This window comes from Mus pahari, chromosome 15, assembly GCF_900095145.1.
Source record: "Mus pahari chromosome 15, PAHARI_EIJ_v1.1, whole genome shotgun sequence".
Taxonomy (NCBI): domain Eukaryota; kingdom Metazoa; phylum Chordata; class Mammalia; order Rodentia; family Muridae; genus Mus; species Mus pahari.
The window spans coordinates 31,869,601-31,891,419 of NC_034604.1; the positions used below are offsets into that span (position 1 = coordinate 31,869,601).

Consider the following 21,819-nt stretch of genomic DNA (forward strand, 5'->3'; position numbering starts at 1 on the left):
TCTATTCTACATCATTTAGACCTTTCTCTTCCAGATTAAACTTAGATTAGACCACTGTTAACTGAGAGCAGGAGAAATCAAAACTGCTTACTCTTGGGGAAATGACACCAAGAGTTAGAGTCTTTTTTCTTCTATGCACCACAAATATGAACATTTTGGTACAAACTTTTGCTATAAAACACTTTATTGGGGCTGGAGAGATAACTCAGCGGTTAAGAGCGCTGATTGCTCTTCCAGGGGTCCTGAGTTCAATTCCCAGTAATCACATGGCTCACAACCATCTATAATGGGATCTGATACCCTCTTTTGGTGTGTCTGAAAACAGCTACAGTGTACTCACACAAAATAAATACATCTTAAAAAAAACTTTACTTACTTACTTACTATAGATTCTCATGTGGCCTCAACTAGCCTTGAACTCATTACACAGCTGAATATAACCTTGGATTTCTAATCCTTCTTCCTCTATTCCTCTAGTACACAGATTACAGACATGTGTGTGCTCAGTTTATATGGTAGTGGAAATCAAATCTAGGACTTCTGTATGTTAGACAAGATTTCTAGCAACTAAACTATATCCCTTGACTGTTTTTTTCTTTTTTGAGACATAGTCTTACTATGTATGTAGCTCAGGCTAGCCTAGGACTCATGATTAATCCTTCTACCTCCACTTTCTGAGCTTGTCCTCTGTGCCAACTGAATTAATTTTAAGATATAGTCTGCACCCAACCTCACCCATCTACAAGAAGATAATCTAATTGAGACTATGGTGTTTCCTCATTTAATGTTATCAACACCACTTCAGAATCATTGTATATGCACACACTGATTTATTTCTGAGCTCTCACTTCTTTTATATTGATATCTATCACTATCTTACACTATATCCCATTGGTTATCTTGATTATTGTTGTTTAAACAATAGGATCTGAAATTAGGAAGTATGAGTTTTCTGACGTAGTTCTTGCACTGAACTCAATTCACGTTGACATCAGACTGCCCCAGTTACTCCCTGTTGCGTAAACCAGTGAATTTTCAGGCTGTTCAAACAGCAATTTGACTCCATTCTGTGGGGAAATGGAGAGACAGATGACTCTGCACCTTTTAGACACATAAACAACAACATCTGGTGGAACCCATGAGGCACAGACTGGTAAGTAATTTGCCCATAAAAGTGACAGGTTGTTTCCAGGACAGCCAGGGCTACACAGAGAAACCCTGTCTCGAAAAACCAAGAAAAAAAAAAAAAAAAGTGACAGGGTGCCACCCTGAAATGAATCAAAGTAACTTGGGCCCATGGATATGTTAAAATCTTATTAGGAAAACCGAAGTGGGGAGTGGTGGTGGCACATGCTTTTAGTTCCAGAACTCAGGAGGCAGAGGCAGGCAGATCTATGTGAGTTTGAGGCCAGCCTGATGTACAGAGAGAATTCCAGGACAGCCAGGGCTACACAGAGAAACACTGTCTTGAAAAGCAAACAACAAAACAATTTGGAAAACAAAGCCTGAGAACTTATCCAACACTGTGGTGGGGCTCTCAGGGGTCCCGTTTGTGGTTTAACAATAAGGACAAAGAGACATCTGTAGGACATAAAGCTGTTGGCCTGTTTGCTGGGGAAGTCCCTCGGCTAGCCTACCTAACTCAACCCAACTTGCCAGCCACCAGGCTTCTCCAAGTTCCCCTCTCTCTGTTCTACTCCCATTCTGCATTTAACCCCCTGCCTCTCTCTCCTCTCTTTTCCTCTGCCCCAGCTTCAGCAGCTAGCACTTTTTTGTTTAAATGCCACACCTCCTTTTCATACAAAAAAGCTATTAGCACAGGAGATTTCTCCCCTGTGGCCGTTTGCCTTTCTTTTTGTGTAGGTGGGGAAGCAACAAACATTTATTCCTCCAGCTCCCCTGGTGCTGCCTGACACAGCAATTAACCTTGAGAATACAGGGACATACCTTCACAGACAGTCAATATAATATATATAGGTGTGGGTTACCCCAACAAAACACTAGACTGAAGTAAGAGTGTTACACCAAGGCCAGAGAGATGCTGTGATGGTTTGTATATGCTCCACGCAGGGAATGGCACTATTAGGTGTGACTTTGTTGGAGTAGGTGTGTTACTGTGGGTGTAGGCTTTAAGGCCCTCATCCTAGCTGCCTGAAAGCCAGTATTCTGCTAGCAGCCTTCAGATGAAGATGTAGAACTCTCAGCTCCTTCTGTACCATGCCTGCCTGGATGCTGCCATGTTCCCCCCTTGATGATAATGGACTGAACTTCTGAACCTGTAAACCAGTCCCAATTAAATGTTGTCCTTATAAGAGTTGCCTTGGTCATGGTTTTTATTCACAGCAGTAAAACCCTAACTAAGACAGATGCTCATCTGTTAAGAGCACTGACTGCTCTTCCAGAGGACCTGGTTTAGGTCTCACAGTCTACAAGGTGTCTAATACCTTTAATCCCAGCACTCAGGAGGCAGAGGCAGGCAGATCTCTGTGTTTGAGGCTAGCCTGGTCTACATATTGAGTTCCAGTATAACCAACATAATATGGAGAAACTATGTTTCTAAAATAAATAAATAAATAAATAAATAAATAAATAAATAAATAAATAAAATAAAATAAAAAGCCCCTTCCTGGTCCCCATAAGAGCAAGACCCCAAACATTGACATGGTGATGGTGGCCAATGATCTGTCATTTGCCTATCTGATGTGTGTTGACAAGGAACCGAGAGACATATATCTGTCTAAGGGTTTCTGCTTGACTGTATACCCACTGTCAGTGTGGTCTGTTGTTTGTATTTCTGATCATTTGTCTACACATTTGTTTATTTAGACCTGAGTCTGCCAATGGGAATTGGAGGAAGCCCCTGAGTGAATCCTGGGTGAATGTGTATTGTTGATGTGGGCACAGCCATAACAAAAGCCTTGGACCCATGAGGAACTGACAAAGGCATTCACTGTCCAGGCCAAACTTAGAGTTGGCAAAGCCTTTTTCTTAGGGTTACTATTGCTATGATGAGATACCATGCAGGAACTTGAACAGGGTAGGAACTAGGAGGTAGGAACTGATGTAGGAGTCATGGAGGAGTGCTGCTTACTGGCTTGGTCCTTGTGACTTTTTCAGCCTGCTTTCTTATGGAGCCCAGGACTATCAGTCTAGAAAAGGCAACACCCACAATAGGCTGGGCCCTCCCACATCAATACCCAATAAAGAAAATGCCCTATAGACTTGGCTGTAGGCTAATTTTATGGAAGCACTCTCAGATAACTGTAGTGTGTGTCAAGTTGGCAGAAAACTAGCCAGCACACTTTTTTTGGGGGGGGGGTTGTTTTTTTTGTTGTTGTTGTGTGTTTTTTTTCAAGACAGGGTTTCTCTGTGTAGCCTTGGCTGTCCTGGAACTAACTCTATAGACCAGGCTGGCCTCAGAAATCCACCTGCCTCTGCCTCCCAAGTGCTGGGATTAAAGGCATACGCCACCATGCCTGGCAGCCAGCACACTTTTCTCTGGTCCAAGTATGAGTGTTTACAGATGATTGATGTACACCTGTCATTCTACACAGCCTACAAAACTAACAACCAAAGCTTCTTCCTCCTATGGAGACTAGCTAGCTTCCCCTCCCCCCCCCCCATGCTGTACATAATAAATACGCTGAGGGTCTGGGGTTCAACCACTAGGTGCCACTTCATCAGAGCATGCACAGTTCACTTGACCCCACTTTTCTGTACCTGTGTCTGTGCATCTGTCCTTTCTTCATCTCTTGATGTGCGTAGTCAGTGTTCCGGGTACCTACCTTTGGCTCAATGGCTTCCACTGGCACTGCACTTTTGCAGCTCAGCTTACTTCTGGGCCTTGTTTTCAAAAACAAAATCGCAGCCATTTGATTTTTACCAATGGAGACTCAGGAGCCAGACACTGTGGTAAAAGCTGGGTCGCTCAGAGAGGCAGAGAAAGCACCCAGCTGACCTTCCTACTCCATGGTCATCCCAGAAGGAAACCTTTAACTCAAGTGCTCCCAAGCTAAATAGAGTCAACCCTAGGTCAAGAGGAGGAGCAGGGAGTGAGCAGGAAGGAGGGGCATTGCATTGGGAGGGATTTAAGACAGCTTGGAGAAGGAGAAAGGGCCAGAACTACAAAGTGAGTTTCTATCTTGAAAAAAACAAAACAAAGAACCTGTGTCTACCTCAGCCAACTATCAAAGAAAATCAGAGCTACTTGACAAAGTGCAGCCAATGAAGCTGGATGCAACTTGTGAATTTATTGTTATTCAATAAATTCTGCGGGGGGAGGGTATAGGGAACTTTCGGGATAGCATTTGAAATGTAAATAAAGAAATAAAGAAAATATCTAATAAAAAATAAATAAATTCTAACAATGTGGAAAGACAAACATATATGCATGTTTGTGTGTGTGTGTGTGTGTTTGTGTGTGTGTATGTGTGTAGGCATGGGTGGGCTATCCTATGCATACAGAAGCTACAGGTCAACATTAGGGATATTCCCCTACCAATTTTCATCTTTTAAAAATACTTATTTATATCGCTATTATTATTATTATCTTTTTCTTTTCTTTCTTTCTTTCTTTTTTTTTTTTTTTTTTTTTTTTTTTTTTTTATTTATTTATTTATTTATTGTATAGCCCTGGCTGTCCTGGAACTCACTCTGTAGACCAGGCTGGCCTCGACCTCAGAAATCCACCTGTCTCTGCCTCCCAAGTGCTGGGATTAAATTAGGCATGAGCCACCACGCCCAGCTATCTTTTTTTTTTTTTTTTTTTTTTTTTTTTAAAGAGTTTCTCTGTGTAGTTACGGCTGTCCTGGAATTTATCTGAAAGCCGGACTGGCTTTGAACTCATAGAGATTCACTTGCTTCTGCCTCCTAACTGTTGAGGTTAAAGCCATGTACCAGCACCACCTGGCTATTTTCGTTTTATTTTACATGTATTAGATATTTGCCTGCATATATGTATGTGTACCACATGTGTGCCTCGTATCCAAGGAGGCCAGAGAGGGTGTTGGGTTCCTTGACATTGGAGTTACAGATGACTGTGAGAAGCCATGAGGGTTCTGGGAAGTGAACCTCGGTCCTCTGCAAGAGCCGTAAGTGCTTACCTGCTGAGCTGTGTTTTCAGCTCCATTTTTTTACATTAGTTCTGAAGACACGCTCTCTCAACAAACTTGCAGCTTACTGTTTCTGCTGGAATTAGTGACCAGTAAACCGTCAAGCCTGTCTGTCTTTCTCTGCAGCCCACCACCAGTGCTGAGGTTACAGCCACCTGCTGCCAAGCCCAGTTTTTATGTGGAAGCTGGGGATCTGAACTCAGGTCCTCGTGCTTGTTCAGCAAGCACTCGACTAACTGAGCAATGAAGTGGAAATTTCTGGTTTCTTTGGAGACTCAGTTTGTGTTGTGTGATGTTTTTCTGGAAGCAGTCTTATGAGAGCATGTTTTGCTGAAGCCGACATGTGAGGTGATGTTTTGTTGAGGTAGACACTTGAGAGGATATGTGATGTTTGGAAAGTAGAACCTAATAGACAGTGAACGCTTCACTGGTGTTCGCTGATGACACCTTATGATGCTTTGCTAGTCTTTGCTGATCTTGTGATAACTTCCTAGAGAGAATGTACCAAAGAACCTCTAATTATATTCTGGCTGCTTCTTACGGCTTCCTTGGACTTGTGTTAATTTGGTGGAATCTCTTAGTTACTTCTGGATCCAACTGCTGCTGTTGATTCATGTTTGGTGTTAGCTGATTGGACTGGACTGCCACTACTGATTCGTGTTTGATGTTTTGAAACGGACTGCTGATAACCTGACAACGAAGATTGGAATCACCCTAAAGAACTACTTCTAAGCAGGCCCACACCCTCCTTGTCCTACCAACCATCTTTCTCCCCTACCTCTGGTAAGTGAGCTAGAAGGGAGATTGAAGCATTAAAGAAGCCTAATTAAAGTCAGCTTTGAAAACTCCTAGCCTGCTTTCTGTTTTGGACATACTTTCCATGGCGAATTATCATGACCAGAACCTCTAGTAAGCTGTTGACTAGAGGCGTTGAAAACATCCATTCTTGTGTTGTTGCTAATCTTAGAGCAAAAGATATCTAGTCTTTCATCATCAAATGTGGTCTCAGCTCACATTTTTCTGTACACTTCATGACCACAAGAGGAAACTTTCTAGATTTTTCTTTCGTTCAATGTTTTTCATGAAAGGGGTTGGATTTTTTGCCAAGTTTCTTTTGAATCTATTCAAATAATCATAGAAAAAAACTATTCCTTCGATGTAGGGTATTACATTGGTTTGAAGAAGTTAAGCTGGTGCTGGAGAGATGGCTCAGAGGTTAAGAGCACCTACTGCTCTTCCAGAAGTCCTGAGTTCAATTTCCAGCAACCACATGGTGGCTCATAAGCATCCATAATGAGATCTGACACCCTCTTCTGGAGTGTCTGAAGACAGCTACAGTGTACTTACATATATCATAAATAAATATAAAGGAGAAGAAGAAGAAGTAGAAGAAGAAGAAGTTGTTAAGCCAATCTGAATGTAGTGGCTCACCCCTTTAATCTCAGCACTCAGGATCTCTGAGTTTGGAGCCAGCCCGTCCAGAGAGTGAGTTAGAGGACAGCCAGGGCTATGCAGAGAGACCTTGTCTCAAACACATCAAACAAACAAACAAACAAGAAAGGAGGAGGAGAGAAGAAAAAAAAAGAAAAAAGAAAACTTAAGAAATGTCTTGTTGGGAGTGGTGACACATACCTAGTACCCAGGATGTAGAAGCATGCATGATTTCCTGTTTGAGGGTAGCCTAATTGCATAACATAGCCTCATAAAGTTTTTCCACAATGATTCAAATTGGGGCTCAAATGTTCTTTATGTGATATGATTTTAATTTCTTTTTGTTTTTTTTGTTTGTTTGTTTGTTTTTGTTTTTTGTTTTTTGAGACAGAGTTTCTCTGTGTAGCCTTGGCTGTCCTGGAACTCACTTTGTAGACCAGGCTGGCCTCAAACTCAGAAATTCGCCTGCCTCTGCCTCCCAAGTGCTGGGATTAAAGGCATGTGCCACCACGCCCGGCTTCGTGATATGATTTTAAATGTCTTAAAAATATCTTTAAAAGATCTGGAGGAATGAGCATCAGAAAAAGTGGCTGGAGTGTATAGGTTGGGAGGAATAGAATGGATCAGAGAGAACAAAAAGTGAATTTGTTTTCAGGGCAAAACTCTTTTCTTTTGGGAATTGAGAAAAAGATCTAGGGTCTGTTAGCTCCAGATGACAGAAAGCAAAAGAAGAAGCTAGAAGGAAACAGACCTTGGCTCAGAAAATCCGGTGGCCACATTTCACCCTTCAGCAGAAAAAAGAAAGCCATTCCACATCAGATATCCGGCCACCGAGTGCCTTGTGGAACCCCTACTTCTCTTAATCCTGTCTCCTTCCTTTCTTCACTTCCTTCTGTCACTGTGAGGGTGGACTACTCAGCCTTGCTCTATCAGTCCAGATTTCTCAATCTTGGGTCTTCTCTGGGATGCTCTGCACTTCTCATTTCAACATTAGATGAATACATTTTGTCTCTAGGCTGCTGGGTGGGGTCCAGAAAAACAGATATCACACTGGCATGGTCTTTCTAGTCTCTAAAGTCAGCTAGAAAAGTCTTGTTCTTCTTTGGTGTGTGTGCTATTTAGTATTGTCTTCTATGCCTTCATGATAGCAATAGCCACCCCTAAGCCCATTTTTCTCACTCAGTCAATATCCCAGCAAAGAGTGGAGTGCTTGCTGGATTCCTATAGGCACAGCTTTGGGGCCTGACTAAGGGAGACTCCTGATCTCATTGAGCTTTGTTGTTTATCACAGTTGCTTAACCACTTTATTTCCCCACTGATGCTGGTGCTAGCTTTCAGGACATAGAGAGGGGAAACCTCATGGAGAAAACTGCCTGACATGTGTTATGGTAAGAATAGATGCTGGCAGCTGGGCGTGGTGGCGCACGCCTTTAATCCCAGCACTCGGGAGGCAGAGGCAGGTGGATTTCTGAGTTCGAGGCCAGCCTGGTCTACAGAGTGAGTTCCAGGACAGCCAGGGCTATACAGAGAAACCCTGTCTCGAAAAACAACAACAAAAAAAAAAAAAAACAAAAAAAAAACAAACAAACAAAAAAAAAGATGCTGGCAAGTGGGAGAGATGGCTCAGTGGTTAAGAGAACTGACTGCTCTTCCAGAGCACATGGTGGCTCCCAACCATCTGTAATGGGTTCTGATGCTCTCTTCTGCCATGCAGGCATACTTGCAAATAGATCACTCATATACATAAATCTTTAAAAAATAGATGAATAGATGCCAGAATTAAAAGGAAGATTAGGGTTATAACTGCAGAGTTCAGAGCACTAAAAAAGATGTGTAAGAGGGCTTGTCACTAGGTGCAAGATAGTCAAGCTAAACAGATAAGACGGACAAGGATCTGGGCCAGTCTTGACCCCCTCCTCCACCTCACCCCATTCTAAAACCCTTGAGGGACATATGCAAGGCACAATTGACCCTTTATATAGTCTTGCTTTTAATACAGCTGATTGTAACAGACTCAATTGTAAGTAGAGATCTCCTAATAAGAAGCTTCCACCCAGGAGGCACTAAATAACCAAGAAAGACTACAGTCACATCTTGGAAGATGGGATAGGGTTAGCTGTCTGCCATGATAAAACTACAAGCTGAACCTATAAATGTAAGAACAAGGAAAACTTAGTAAAATTCTCAGCAATTGAGTCAACTTCAAGTTCAGAGGGAAGTAACACGGGCTGAATGTTAGATTTATAGATAGCAAATCAGTCAAAGCTTGAGTTGGAGATGATCAGAGGGGGTTTCAAGCACCCCTAGCTGGGAAGGCATGAGCAACCCACAGCCCTCTCTCTAGTTGGGACAGGGGAACATGCATGGTGTGACCTTGACTTCTGATATCACTGAAATTAACCAGTCCTAACAGAGATTATTTCAGCTATGTACAGTTTCTGCCATTACTCTATAAAATCCCTTGACAAAGGAAATTTAATGGCTTTGTCTCCTTTGGACACCCCTCTCACTTTTGGATGGTTTCCTCTCTTTTCCTCAATTAATTTATTTCTTTCTTTTTCTGAGACAGGGTCTCTCTATGTAGTCGTGGCCATCCTGGAACTCTCCATGTAGACCAGGATCACCTGGAACTGGAATTCCAGACAATTATAAGATACCATGTTGGTTTTAGTGAGGTTTCACTTCTTTCTCACTTTTTATATTCCCACCTTGGCCTATAAAGTGTGGGCACTTAGTATCTTTTCTGATAATTCTACTGGCTCAGGTCCCACCCTTAAGACTAACCTAATTAGTTCCTTGGGGACCTAATTTCCAAATACTGATACTCTGTGGGTCAGGGTGTCAACAAATGAATTTGTGTTTGTTTTTTGAGACAGGGTTCTACTGTGTAGCTCAGAATTCACAATTCTCCTAACTCAGCCTCCTGGATGCTGGAGTTACAGGCATGTGTCACCACGTTCAGCTTTTTTTTTTTTCAAAGATTTGTTTATTTATTATTATATGTAAATACACTGTAGCTGTCTTCTGACACTCCAGAAGAGGGAGTCAGAGCTTGTTACGGATGGTTATGAGCCACCATGTGGTTGCTGGGATTTGAACTCTGGACCTTCGGAAGAACAGTCGGGTGCTCTTACCCACTGAGCCATCTCACCAGCCCAATTTCAGCTTTTAATATATGAATCTCAGTGGGTTATTCAAAAAAAACCCATGATCTCATGTATTCTAGGCTAGCCTCAGGTTCAGTATGTAACCAGAGATGACCTTGAACTTTTTATCCTCTTGCCTTCGTCCTCGAATGTTGGGATTAGAGGGTTTAAATAGCACTTGTTATTTTACTCAGGGTTCTGTGCGTGCTAGGCAAGCACTCTACCAACTAAGCTATGAAACATATCCCAACAAGACACAACTACTTAATCTATAGCATCCATATTCAACAAGAATTTAAACTCCATAAGAGAAGGAACTTCCGTTTTATCCCTGCTCATTTCCCAGGGTTTACTGCAGTGTGCCGTGGAATGAGTACTTAAATGTGTAGCTATATCCAGCTTCTGTGCCAATGGTCTTTAGCTCTTTCTAACAACATGAAACTCAGTTTTGTTTGTCTACTCTCAGGTTCTGAAATGGCCTGAAATGGTGACCATTTTATGCCTGACATGTGTTGCAGGATATTTGATCATATTGTGAACCCTGAAATTGTGAACTGGAAAAATAAAATCTGTTTCTTGTTGAGGTGTGGCTCAGCCCTAGCACACACTTTTAACCCAAGAGCTTCCTGAAAACTAGAGCTAAATAAAGTCAGTAATAGGTCAAGAGGTGGAGCAAGCAAACAGTTGACAGGGATCAAACATTAGAGAACCCAGGACGGAGAAGGGAGGGTCTTTGAATTGAAGGGTATTTAAGACATCATGGAGAAGGAGAAAGAGCTTTTTCCTCCTGGGAGGTCAGCTGGGAGCTCTCTCTGCCCCTCTGAGCTAGCAGGCTTCCACCACAGCATCTGGATTCTGAGTCTTCATTTGCCAAACCTAATGTTTGAGATTTTGTTTCAAAAGCAAAGCAGGGCGTGGTGGCGCATGCCTTTAATCCCAGCACTCGGGAGGCAGAGGCAGGCGGATTTCTGAGTTCCAGGCCAGCCAGGGCTACACAGAGAAATCCTGTCTCGAAAAAAAAAAAAAAAACAAAAAAACAAAAACCAAAGATGTTTCACTTTCTGCAATTCCCTCCAAGACAGAGTTGAGTCTCCCCTTTCCTTGAATTACAATTATCTTTTATGTCTGCCAGTCTAACCAGATTGGGGGTTATGTGAAAGGATAATGTGTTTTAGTTCATCTTTGTATGACAGTGAAGTGTGATCAAACTGTTCAAATGTCAGAAACTGTCTTGAGATGACCAATTTTTTTGATACTAACTATTCCTAACATATGAGCTGCTATCCCGCTTGCAAATATGCAAGTCAATTTGGCAAGGCCATCCTCAAATTTATAACCAGAACAACAGACTGCCTCACCTGTTTCCAAAGCCCAAATCTGTTAGTGCATATTTATAAGTGTTGCATATTTTTATTAACCCAGCTATTTCCCAGATAATTGAGTCAGGGCTATTAGGTTTATTTAACAACTTTAAGGCACAACAACCGAGCAGTATTAATCTATTTTAATCCTCCAAATTAACCTGGCTACCTCTCAGCCAAAATGCCCAAGACACTTGCACTTCAGTATTGATCAGGTTCTCTCTGCTCCAGGTCTTTTCTTCTGGTGTTTCCTGGACCCTCTCCTCAGGGGCTAATTCCCAGGAAGTCCAGCCCTTTTCACTCCTCTGCTCAGTCATTGGCTGATCAGCTTCTTTATTGACCAATCGGGGAGCAATGTTTAGACAACATTGAGATAGGTTTTCAGAATAAGGATTGCAACCAGACTGGGGGCAGGAGGTACAGAAATCAACATTTGAATCCTACACAGATCCCCCGTTGTTGGATGAGGGAGTTGACAAGGTGAAAGTCACAGAAGTTTTATATAAGGGACAAGGAGACCTGGAATTACAAAACTCAAAGTTCATGTAGGACAGGAGACTTCTCTGTGCCTCCCCCTCTCGGGTGTGGAAGAGAGAGGAAGAGTATCAGAAAACGGCTGGAGGTTTTCTTACCTTGGCTCTTGAAAGTTGGGGGTTGAATGACCCTCTCACGGGGATCACGTAAGACCATCAGAAAACACAGGTATTTATATATCATGATTCATAACAGTAGCCAAAATTACAGTTATGAAGTAGCAACAAAATCATCTTATAGCCAGGCAGTGGTGGCGCACGCCTTTAATCCCAGCACTTGGGAGGCAGAGACAGGCGGATTTCTGAGTTCGAGACCAGCCTGATCTACAAAGTGAGTTCCAGGACAGCCAGGGCTATACAGAGAGACCCTGTCTCGAAAAACCAAAAAAAAAAATCATCTTATGGTCGGGGGTCACCACAACATGAGGAACTGTATGAAAAGGTCTTAGCATTAGGAAGATTGAGAACCACTGCTTTAGAGGATCAGCTAGAGCCCATGACCATCATGGTAGGGAATGTGGCAGCCGGCGTGGTGAGGGTTCATTCGTATCTTGATCACAAAGCACAAGGCAGAGAGTTAACTGGGAAATGGCTGAGCTTTTGAAATCTCAAAGTCTTGCCCCCTCAGCCTCCTCTAACCAGGCCACTCCTCCTAATTCTTTTTTTTTTTTTTTTCCAGTTTCACCAACTGGAGATTTAGTATTTATAAATATGAGCCATTCTCATTCAAATCTCAATTTCCATTCAGCTATCCTTTAACCCCAATGCCCAGTTATCTGTTCTGAAAGTCCTCATTACACATTCATCGTCCTCCACGGCTTGAGCTTGAGAACACTTTTCTGCAGTTCTGTTCTTGAGGAGAGTTAGGAGTTCTAGGGAGATGGAGAAAGTTTAAGAATGAATTCCTTATCTAGCACTGAGCTTGACCCATTGCAGATACTTAGTAAAGAGCTGTGGAGTGAGTAGCCTGAACTCTGGTTCAGGATGATTTCAACTGGGCATGGAGGCACATCCCTTTAACCAGAGCATTTGGAGGCAGAGGCAGGCTGATCTTGATCTTTGTGAGTTTGAGGCCAGCCAAGGATACATAGTCAGACTGTCTCAAAAACAAAACAAAACAAAACAAAACAAAACAAAACAAACAAAACCACAGCAAAAAAACAAAACCAACAAACACATTGTTATTTTAAAAATATTTATTTGTGAGCACAAATGGACAGCTTTCAGGAGTGAGTTTTTCCCTTCCATGTGGATCCTGAGGGTTAAAATAAGAGGTCAAGCTTGCCGGCTTTTACCCACTGAGCCATCTTGACTGTCTTTCTTTCCTTACATCGTGGATTAAGATTTTAATAAATTTAAAGCAGAGAATTCAACCCTCAGAAACCAGAAGGATGCAAATGTTCCTTAAACAAAGAGGGGATCTCATAGGAGCAAAGCCAGAGTTCCTGACAAGGCCACTGCTAGGGATGAAGGAGCTCCGGTGGTGACTATGCCACAGCTATACTCCCCTGAGTGGGATTCAGAGGTCGAAAAGGGATTTCCTTCAAGTAACAGGTTCCCCACTTTGGGCAGCTCATCTGGCCTAGGTTTCCTATCCAGCCTGTTGTAACTGAGATCCAGCACGCTGAGCTTGGCTGGCAGCCCTTTAGGTACTTGCTCCAGCCCAGTGAAAGACAGATTGAGGGAGTTTAGCTGACTAGGCCAGTCACAACTCGGAGAGCCTGCAGCATCCCGCAGTGAATTGTGACTAAGGTCCAGTCCCTGCAGCTGCACCCTTGCGGCGGCCAGCGCAGAGCACACGCCGCTGGGCGTCTCCATCCCCGAGTTGCGCAGTGCTAAAACTTGGAGGGTCGGGAACTTGCGCGGACAGAGGGCCGAAATCAGTCCTCTCTCGCCCAATTCAGGATTGTCAGACAGGTCTAAGGTGGAGAGGGCAGGGAAGACGCGGACCTGTTCGCAGGAAAAGTTGAGCGAGTGTGCTTGGGCAATACTCAGTACCTTGAGTCCAGGCTTTAGCCACTGCTGCAGTTCTGCGAGCCAGGCATCCGTTGTTGCCCACGACACGTTGCGGAGGTTCAAGATGTTGAGATCCGGTCCGGAGGCTTCCAGAAGCGGTGGCGGCGCGGTGCCGGTTACCTCGAGGTTTTCAAGAGTCAGTTCCTGGAGGCGGGAATACCCGAGCACACGCAGGGCTCCGAATAGAATCCGAGTAGGAACCCGCACGGCTCGCACCGTAAGCCGCTTTAAGAGCAGAGACTGGATAACTTCAACGAACGGCCCCAGATCTGCTTCCGTGTCCACACGCTTTAGAAAGTGTTCCAGGCTGCGGCCGCCGCCGTAGAGTTCCACATCTTCCGCCCCGGCACACTGGAAAGCGCTGGACCAATTTGGCTGCGGATCTGAGAAGTTGCAGAAGCAGCGGACACTTTCCTCGTCTAGCTCTTCTAGCTTGCAGGGCTCTGCTGTGGCAGGAGAGGTGTGCACCAGTGTCAGAAGCAACAGCAACAAGCCAAGCACAGTCTCCTGAGGAGAAAGTAGGGGTCAGGGAGACTCCTGCCAGTCCCTGAGATTCCTCAGGTTGGCTCTAGTTCCACCCCAAGACTGTCTGACTCACCATGGTCGGTAGATTCTGAAAGTTTGAGCAGCCCAGATAGGCTCTGAGAAAGGCTTCAGTTTCTTTCCTTTACAGCGGTGTTCTCTGGCTTCCAGGTTCCACGGGCTTGTTTGACCAATTTGGCAGCCCCTGTAAGTTTATGTAATCCTGGGATGTCACCCTGTCCCTTCCTCTGTGAACTCTAATTGCTTCTCCACTTCTCTTCCTCCTAACAGCCCTACTCACTTCTAGTAAATATTGCAACGAAGTGTTTTGCAGGGAGGGACGAAAAACAGGAAGAATTCAGAGTGGTATTAGGGCATTCTGTGCCAGGAGGATGACCTATGCGCCCCGGACGTGTCTGGTGCGTACAGGAAAAGGGTGAATCACACCTAGTGCCTTAGATCATTATTCTGTTGCTTAGTCCCATTGATTCACCTCGATTTTCCCCTAGTCTTAGTTGCTAGCAATTTTCCACCGTTCAAATCCAAGCTCTTGATTTTTTTTTAATGTAATTGGACATTTGTGGAAAGATTGTGAACTTATCTATGGATTCCAGGTGGAGAATAAAGCTCAAGGTTGAGAGTTAATATGAAAAATAATTCTCCCTTCTCCCCATCTTATTCTATTCTTTATTAATTCATTCTTCTCCCACTCTCTACCTCTCCTTTCTCCCCATGATATCTCCGTCTAGTAACCCAATGTAGCCTAGCCTGAAACTCATGATTTTCCTCCTGCTTCTGCCTCCCAAATGCTAGGATTATAGGTGTGAGCCACCATGCCCAGCTATTTCAATACTTTTCCTTAAAAAACTAGTTAGGGCCGGGCGTGGTGGCATATGCCTTTAATCCCAGCACTTGGGAGGCAGAGGCAGGCTGATTTCTGAGTTAAGGCCAGCCTGGTGTACAAAGTGAGTTCCAGGACAGCCAAGGCTACACAGAGAAATCCTGTCTCGAAAAAAACAAAAACAAAAACAAAAACAAAAACAAAAAAAGCTAGTTAGGTTAGTAGGGACTGACTTTAATTCCAGCATTTAAGAGGCAGAGGCAGGCCAGCTTGAGTTCAGGGCCAGCCTGACCTACAAAAAGAGTTCCAGGACAACTAGGACTAAATAGAGACCTTGTTTCAAAAACAAAACAAAGCAAAATGTGGTATTTGATAGTGGTACATTGGCCAAATCACATTGCACAGTGTTCCTAAAATTGGGAAGCAAGGTTTGTCATCATCGTCTTCATCATTGTCATCATTTTCGTCATCGTCATCATTGTCGTTGTCATCGTTATGCTTTAGATGGTTTCACTATATAGCCCTGGATATTCTGGAACTCACTATGTAGACCAAGTTAGCCTAGAATTCACAGAAATTCATCTGCCTCTGCCTTCTGGGATTTAAAGCATGTCTCGCTATGCCCAATTACAGCAAGGCGTTTCTAAAGCAGTTTTTGATCGATTTGGCAGTCCCTATTCGTTTATGTAATCCTGGGATGTCACCCTGCCCCTTCCTCTGTGAACTCTAATTGCTTCTCCACTTCTCTTCCTCCTAACAGCTCTACTCGCTTCTAGTAAATATTGCAATGAAGTGTTTTACAGGGAGGGATGGACTGACAGGGAGGGACGGACACTCTGACATGCTAGATATCCTCACTTTTTTCTGGTCTTGATCAAGAAATTCAGAGTGTCTTTGACACTCTGTCTTTGTTAGATGTCACTTTTTTTCTGAACCCAAACAGGGGTTCTGGGCATTAACAAAGGTATTTAGGTTGTTAAGACACTGAAGAAAACAAACTCCAGACTGTAAGCTTCCAACCCTCATACCAACTTCCTGTGACACAGACATATTTAGGAGGAACCTCTTTCCCTTACAATCCACCTTCTTGGTAGGTAAGTAATTTAATAAATGAGTTAGATGGATCATCTTAGCATCTGCTGCTTCTTTCTTTGGAAGCCCACTGACCCCATCTCTAAAGGGTTGGAGGTGCCCTGCTATGAGAACTCCCTTGCATCTGCCTTTAGGGATAATTCCAGCTTCCAATTTGGCCCAAAAGAAGCATCTGCACTTTGCTTTCTCATTTTCTCCTAGAGCTGGACTATGTTGAATGAGGATTAACTAGTACATCACACATCACTCCTTTGATAGAGGAAAGCCAGTGTCCCATAGGTGGAAGACTGTAACCAAAAAGTTATAACAGCCCCCACAGGTTTGCACGCCTAGACTTCTGGGGAGAGAGAATCCTACTTGGAATTGTGTGTGTGTGTGTGTGTGTGTGTGTGTGTGTGTGTTCCATGCTCTTATGCAGATCACAAGGTGACACTACTCTCTCCATCTATCACTTTTACCCTTATTCATTTGCTTTATTTTTTTTTATTTATTCTCTCGTCTATTACATCCTGACCAAAGTTTCCCCTCCCTCTCTCCTCCCAATTCCTCCCCCTCATCCCCTCATCCCCCACCCACACTTTTTTTTTTTTTTTTTTTTAGACAAGCTCTTTGAGAGATCTGACGGCCTCTGCCTCCTGGATCCTGGGATTATAGGCATGTGCCACCTTGTCTGATGAAGATGTTTTATTTCCACGTAAGTGTTAATTGATGAATAGCTGCATGTCTGCGCTCAATCCAAACAAGGAAACCTCAGAGCATACCACCTATTGTATATCCTGTTAAACATTCCCTATATTACCTGAATCATGCCTCAAACCCAGGCCAGGTCCACTGTGACTTCTGTGATAAGTTTCACTAAGCATAGCTGACTCTAAACATAACTAAGAGCTGAGGCTGTGAGACTTGGGCAAGATATCTGGGTTTCTCTCTCTCTCTCTCTCTCTCTCTCTCTCTCTCTCTCTCTCTCTGTGTGTGTGTGTGTGTGTTATACACACATGTGTACATGTGGAGGACAGAGGTTGATGTTCAATGTCTTCTTTTATTGCTCTAACTCTTATTTGTCTAAAACAAGCTCTCTCACTGAGCCTGGAACTCATCATTTCAGCTATATTGGCTAGCCCTGAGATCCCCTTCACTCTGCCTTGTTCAAGAGTTGGGGTTGCTGGGCAGTGGTGGCACATGCCTTTAATCCCAGCACTTGGGAGGCAGAGGCAGGTGGATTTCTGAGTCTGAGGCCAGCCTGGTCTATAGAGTGAGTTCCAGGACAGCCAGAGCTACACAGAGAAACCCTGTCTCAAAAAACCACATACACACGCACTCACACTCACACACACACACACACACACACAGAGAGAGAGAGAGAGAGAGAGAGAGAGAGAGAGAGAGAGAGAGAGAGAGAGAGTTGGAGTTACAGGTGTTCCACTTGCCTTACCAACTCCAGTGACAGAAGGTAGTTTGGGTAGTGGTCACTGTCTGAATGGACACTTCAGGCAAGACATAGCTTTGGCAGGGACCTCATCTCATCTTCTCCACCAGGAGTTAGATGTGGGTTTAAGAGCCTATTGTGGGCCAGGGAGTGATGGTGCACATCTTTAATCCCAGCACGTGGGAGCCAAAGGCAGGTGGATCTCTGAGTTTGAGTCCAGCCTGGTCTATAGAGTAAGTTCCAGGACAGCCAAAGCTACACAGAGAAACCCTGCCTAAAAAAACCAACAGGAAGAGAGAGAGAGAGAGAGAGAGAGAGAGAGGTGGGGGAGGAGAGAGAGAGAGAACAGAGAGACAGACAGAGACAGAGACAGAGGAGGTGGCTATTCTGGGGCAAGCAAGTGGTCAAGTGCTTGCCATAAAAGCCTAACATCTGAGTTCAGGCACTAGAACCCACAAAGATGTAAAAAGTGAACCAATGAACCATCTCCATGACTTTCATCCACTGATGTGTGGTGGCATGTACATGTTTCCTGCCCTCAATTCAGAAGAAGAGGAGGAAACAGAGGAAAAGGAGGAGGAGAAAGAGTAGGAAGAAGAAGAGGAGGAAGAGGAAGAAGAGGAGGAAGAGGAAGAGGAGGAGGAGGAGGAGAAGCTGCCACTGCTGCAAGCTTGTTTAGAGAGGAAGGGGTCCAGACACTAGCTCCATCACCACAGGATGATGGTACATAACAGGTGATCAGGAAATGACTGTCCCGGGGCTGGAAGGATATTGGGCTTTGAGACATGGTACAAGGTGTTAAATATCTGTAGACATTTAACTGGCTGTTTTGTGGTAGAGACTGCAGGCTTCATTGGCTGACTCCAAGAGGACAGAACTAAATTCAGAGGAAGGAAGTTGATGTGAAGAACCATTTGTGGAGCGATGCCTACAGCGAAAAGCATTTGCTCTTAACCTGGTAGGCAGGTTCACTGCACCTAGATGTCAGTTCAAAACCACCTGCAACTCCAGATCTGTGGGACCACGAATGGGAGCCTGTTTTCTGGTTGAGCTAGGTTTAAACCCTGGAGACCCAGCAGATAACTCTGCAAGGGATGGAAGGCGTTTGCCACGTTCCTAGATACCAGACTCCTGACACGAGGCCTCAGCTCTCCATAATTCTGTGGCCATCAGTCACATAGGGCAACACCACAAGCCCCTCCACAGGTAGAGGACATGACCACCCACAGATCATGTAGCCTCAAGATAGATCTCCATTTAAACGAGCTCCCTTTCCCAGACACTCCTCTCTGCAAAGGTATTTAATCTCAGGCCCGCCCGAGAAAGTGGGGTTTCACTCATCAGAGCTCTCCTCCATGACAGTAAATGCTTTAAAATCATGGACTGCCTCTTCTCATCAGACCTGCTGTGGGGAACAATGGAGCAGGTCTTCCTCTAAAGATCCGAGCATCTAATCTCCTGCGGGAGGCCTCTCTGCATTCTCAGCCAGGGTCTCCACCAAGCCTAGTTGCCCGCCAGAGCAAACCAAGGACTCTCTCCTCCCTGTGAAACCAGCCGAAGCTCTCTCCTCCCCCTCTTTTCCCTTTGGCCCTAGGCTAGAGCCCACCTTCGAGCCCACACTCCATTCTCAGCAGTTCTGCAGCATCCGTCGGTGCCTGTGGTGCCCAAGAGCTAGAACCTGCTATCCCTGGCCTCTGTGCAGCCCGGGTACCCACAAGCCGGCTCCGTGCAGTCCCGTGGGACTCCAGACTGTGCTTCCCCAGCCCCGGATGGGGTCCTGCGGCTTCTCATGGCCCGACGCCCGCCAAGCAGTCAAAACTTCCCCTTCCCGCCTCATCTAGTGGCCTAAGCCCTGGGCTGGACGGGCCACCATTTTAACACACACAGGTCCAGGGTATCTAGCACCTATTCTGGCTTCTGGGGGCAATAGAAACACATGTACATATACATATACATATACATATACATATACATATACATATACATATACATATACATATACATATACATATACATATACATACTTGGCCAAAATGGTCACACATATAAAATAAAAATAAATCTCTTTTTAAAAGATTTTTTTTGATGATTCCGTTTTGTTTTACGATTTATTTATTATTATAAATAAGTACATTGTAGCTGTCTTCAGACGCACCAGAAGAGGGCGTCAGATCTCCATGTGCTTGCTGGGATTTGAACTCAGGACCTTTGGAAGAACAGTCAGTGCTCTTACCCACTGAGCCATCCCATAAGCCCCCGTTTTTGTTTTTTTAATGTGTATTTTTTGCTTGCATGTATGTCTGTGTGAGGGTGTCTGAGCCACTGGAAATGGAGTTATAGACAGTTGTGAGCTGCCATGTGTGTGCTGGGAACTGAACCAGGGTCTTCTGGAAGAGCAGCCATTGCTCTAAACCTCTGACCTGTCTCTCCAGTCCAAAATTAAAAAAAAAAAAATTTAAAGAACAATTTTATTTCTTCATTTGTATTGTTCCTGAACTTGGGGTCATGAGAAAGAGTATTTATTTGGTGTGACAACCTCAGGAAGAGGAATAAAGACATACAGTGAGCCCCTCACCATCTATCTTCAGGATCCTGAAGTGAGGTTAAAGCTTATAGAGAGGGTCTGGGTTATACAGCAGCTCTCCAGTCAAGGGGTCTTGCCTATCATTATCACACCTAATCCCCCTAGAAAGTGGTCTGAGAGAGAAGCCTGCAGCACTGTGTGAAATCGCTCTTTCTGGAGGACAAGGGCCTCCTCTGGCCAGTACTAGGCTTTATTTAGCCCTTTTCTTTTTTTTTCCCAGCACAGAATTCCTGGAACTTTCATGGCAAGTCCCTCCTCTGCCTGGCATGAGGAGAGAAGCCACGTGTTTAGCTTTAGCCTTTCTCTTTTCCCAGCATGAGATTTCTGGGAAAAATTCCAGTTTCTTGGAGTCCACTATTTCAATAGTCTGATAACCAAAATAAGAGAGACAGGTGTCTCTTTAAGGAGCTGCATTCCTGTGAGGCAAAGTATAGCACTTTGCCTTAGGGGTAACTTCCTAAAACATAGAGGCACCAAGGAAAACCATGATGTCACCAGAATCCTAATCCTCTTGGAGCTGGGAGGGAAGTATGAGAGAACACCATCAGCAGATGATACTGTGACTGAGTGACAGCTTTGAAAGGCTCAGAGAGAGGAAGAACAAGGGAACACATGACTTCACAAAGGAACAGGTTTACCCTGAGAGAACCTGAGGAAGAGCAGACTCTAGCCGAGGAAAAGCAGAGAGTTTGCGGATCACTTACAGACTAGGGCTAGTTACGGGAGGAAAGGATGGAGAATGGGCATGTCTTAGGTCTCTATTGCTGTGATAAAGCATTAGGACCCAGAAGCAAATTGGGGAGAAAAGAGTTTATTTCGCCTTACACTTCCAGGTAACAACAGTCTATCACCGAGGGAAGTCAGAGCAGGGCGTCAAGGCAGGAACTGAAGTAGAGGCCACTAAAGACTGCTGCTTACTGGTTTGCTCCTCCTGCTGTTTTATAGCATCTAAGGCCACCAGCCCAGGAACAGCACCACCCATAGTGAGCTGGGCCCTTCTACACTAGTCAGTCAGGAAAATGCACCACAGGCTTGTCCACAGGCCAGTCTTGTGTGGGTATTTTTTCTTTTTCTTTTCTAAAGATTTATTTATTATATGTAAATATACTGTATCTGTCTTCAGATACACCAGAAGAGGATATCAGATCTCATTATAGATGGTTGTGAGCCACCATGTGGATGCTGGGATTTAACTCAGGACCTTCAGAAGAGCAGTTGGCGCTCTTAACGCTGAGCCATTTCTCCAGCCCAGGTATTTTTTCAATTGAGGTTCCCTCTTCCAAAAATGACTCTAACTTGTGGCAAGTTGACACAAAACTAGCTAGCACAGAAGGTCAAAAAACTTCCTTTTTTGGCCTGAGATTGGCTGTTGTTAGGAGTGACCAGGGGGTGGTGAGAAATAAACTAATTCATAAATATCTCTATTGCTAGGTGTTACCAGAGGTCCTAAGGATGGGTGGGTGGGGGGTACATTGTGTTGCTCTTCCAGAGGACATGGGCTCAATTCCCAGAATCCAAATGGCAGTTAAATATTACTTTTACAAAACAAAACAAAAAGCAAACAAAACGGGCTGGTGAGATGGCTCAGTGGGTAAGAGCACCGGACTGCTCTTCTGAAGGTCCGTAGTTCGAATCCCAGCAACCACATGGTGGCTCACAACCATCTGTAACAAGATCTGACTCCCTCTTCTGGAGTGTCTGAAGACAGCTACAGTGTACTTACATATAATAAATAAATAAATCTTAAAAAAAAAAA

General features: G+C 44.2%; 1 protein-coding gene across 1 annotated transcript; it reads right to left on the bottom strand.

The window, feature by feature from the left end:
- Positions 1–12,770: 12,770 nt before the first annotated feature.
- Positions 12,771–14,438, bottom strand: Cd14 (CD14 molecule). The gene is made up of 2 exons (XM_021215107.2): positions 14,197–14,438; positions 12,771–14,105 (listed from the first exon to the last, which is right to left on the bottom strand). The coding sequence occupies exons 1-2, from the start codon at positions 14,197–14,199 to the stop codon at positions 13,005–13,007; spliced, it is 1,104 nt and encodes a 367-aa protein (XP_021070766.1). The 5' UTR covers positions 14,200–14,438; the 3' UTR covers positions 12,771–13,004.
- Positions 14,439–21,819: the final 7,381 nt, after the last annotated feature.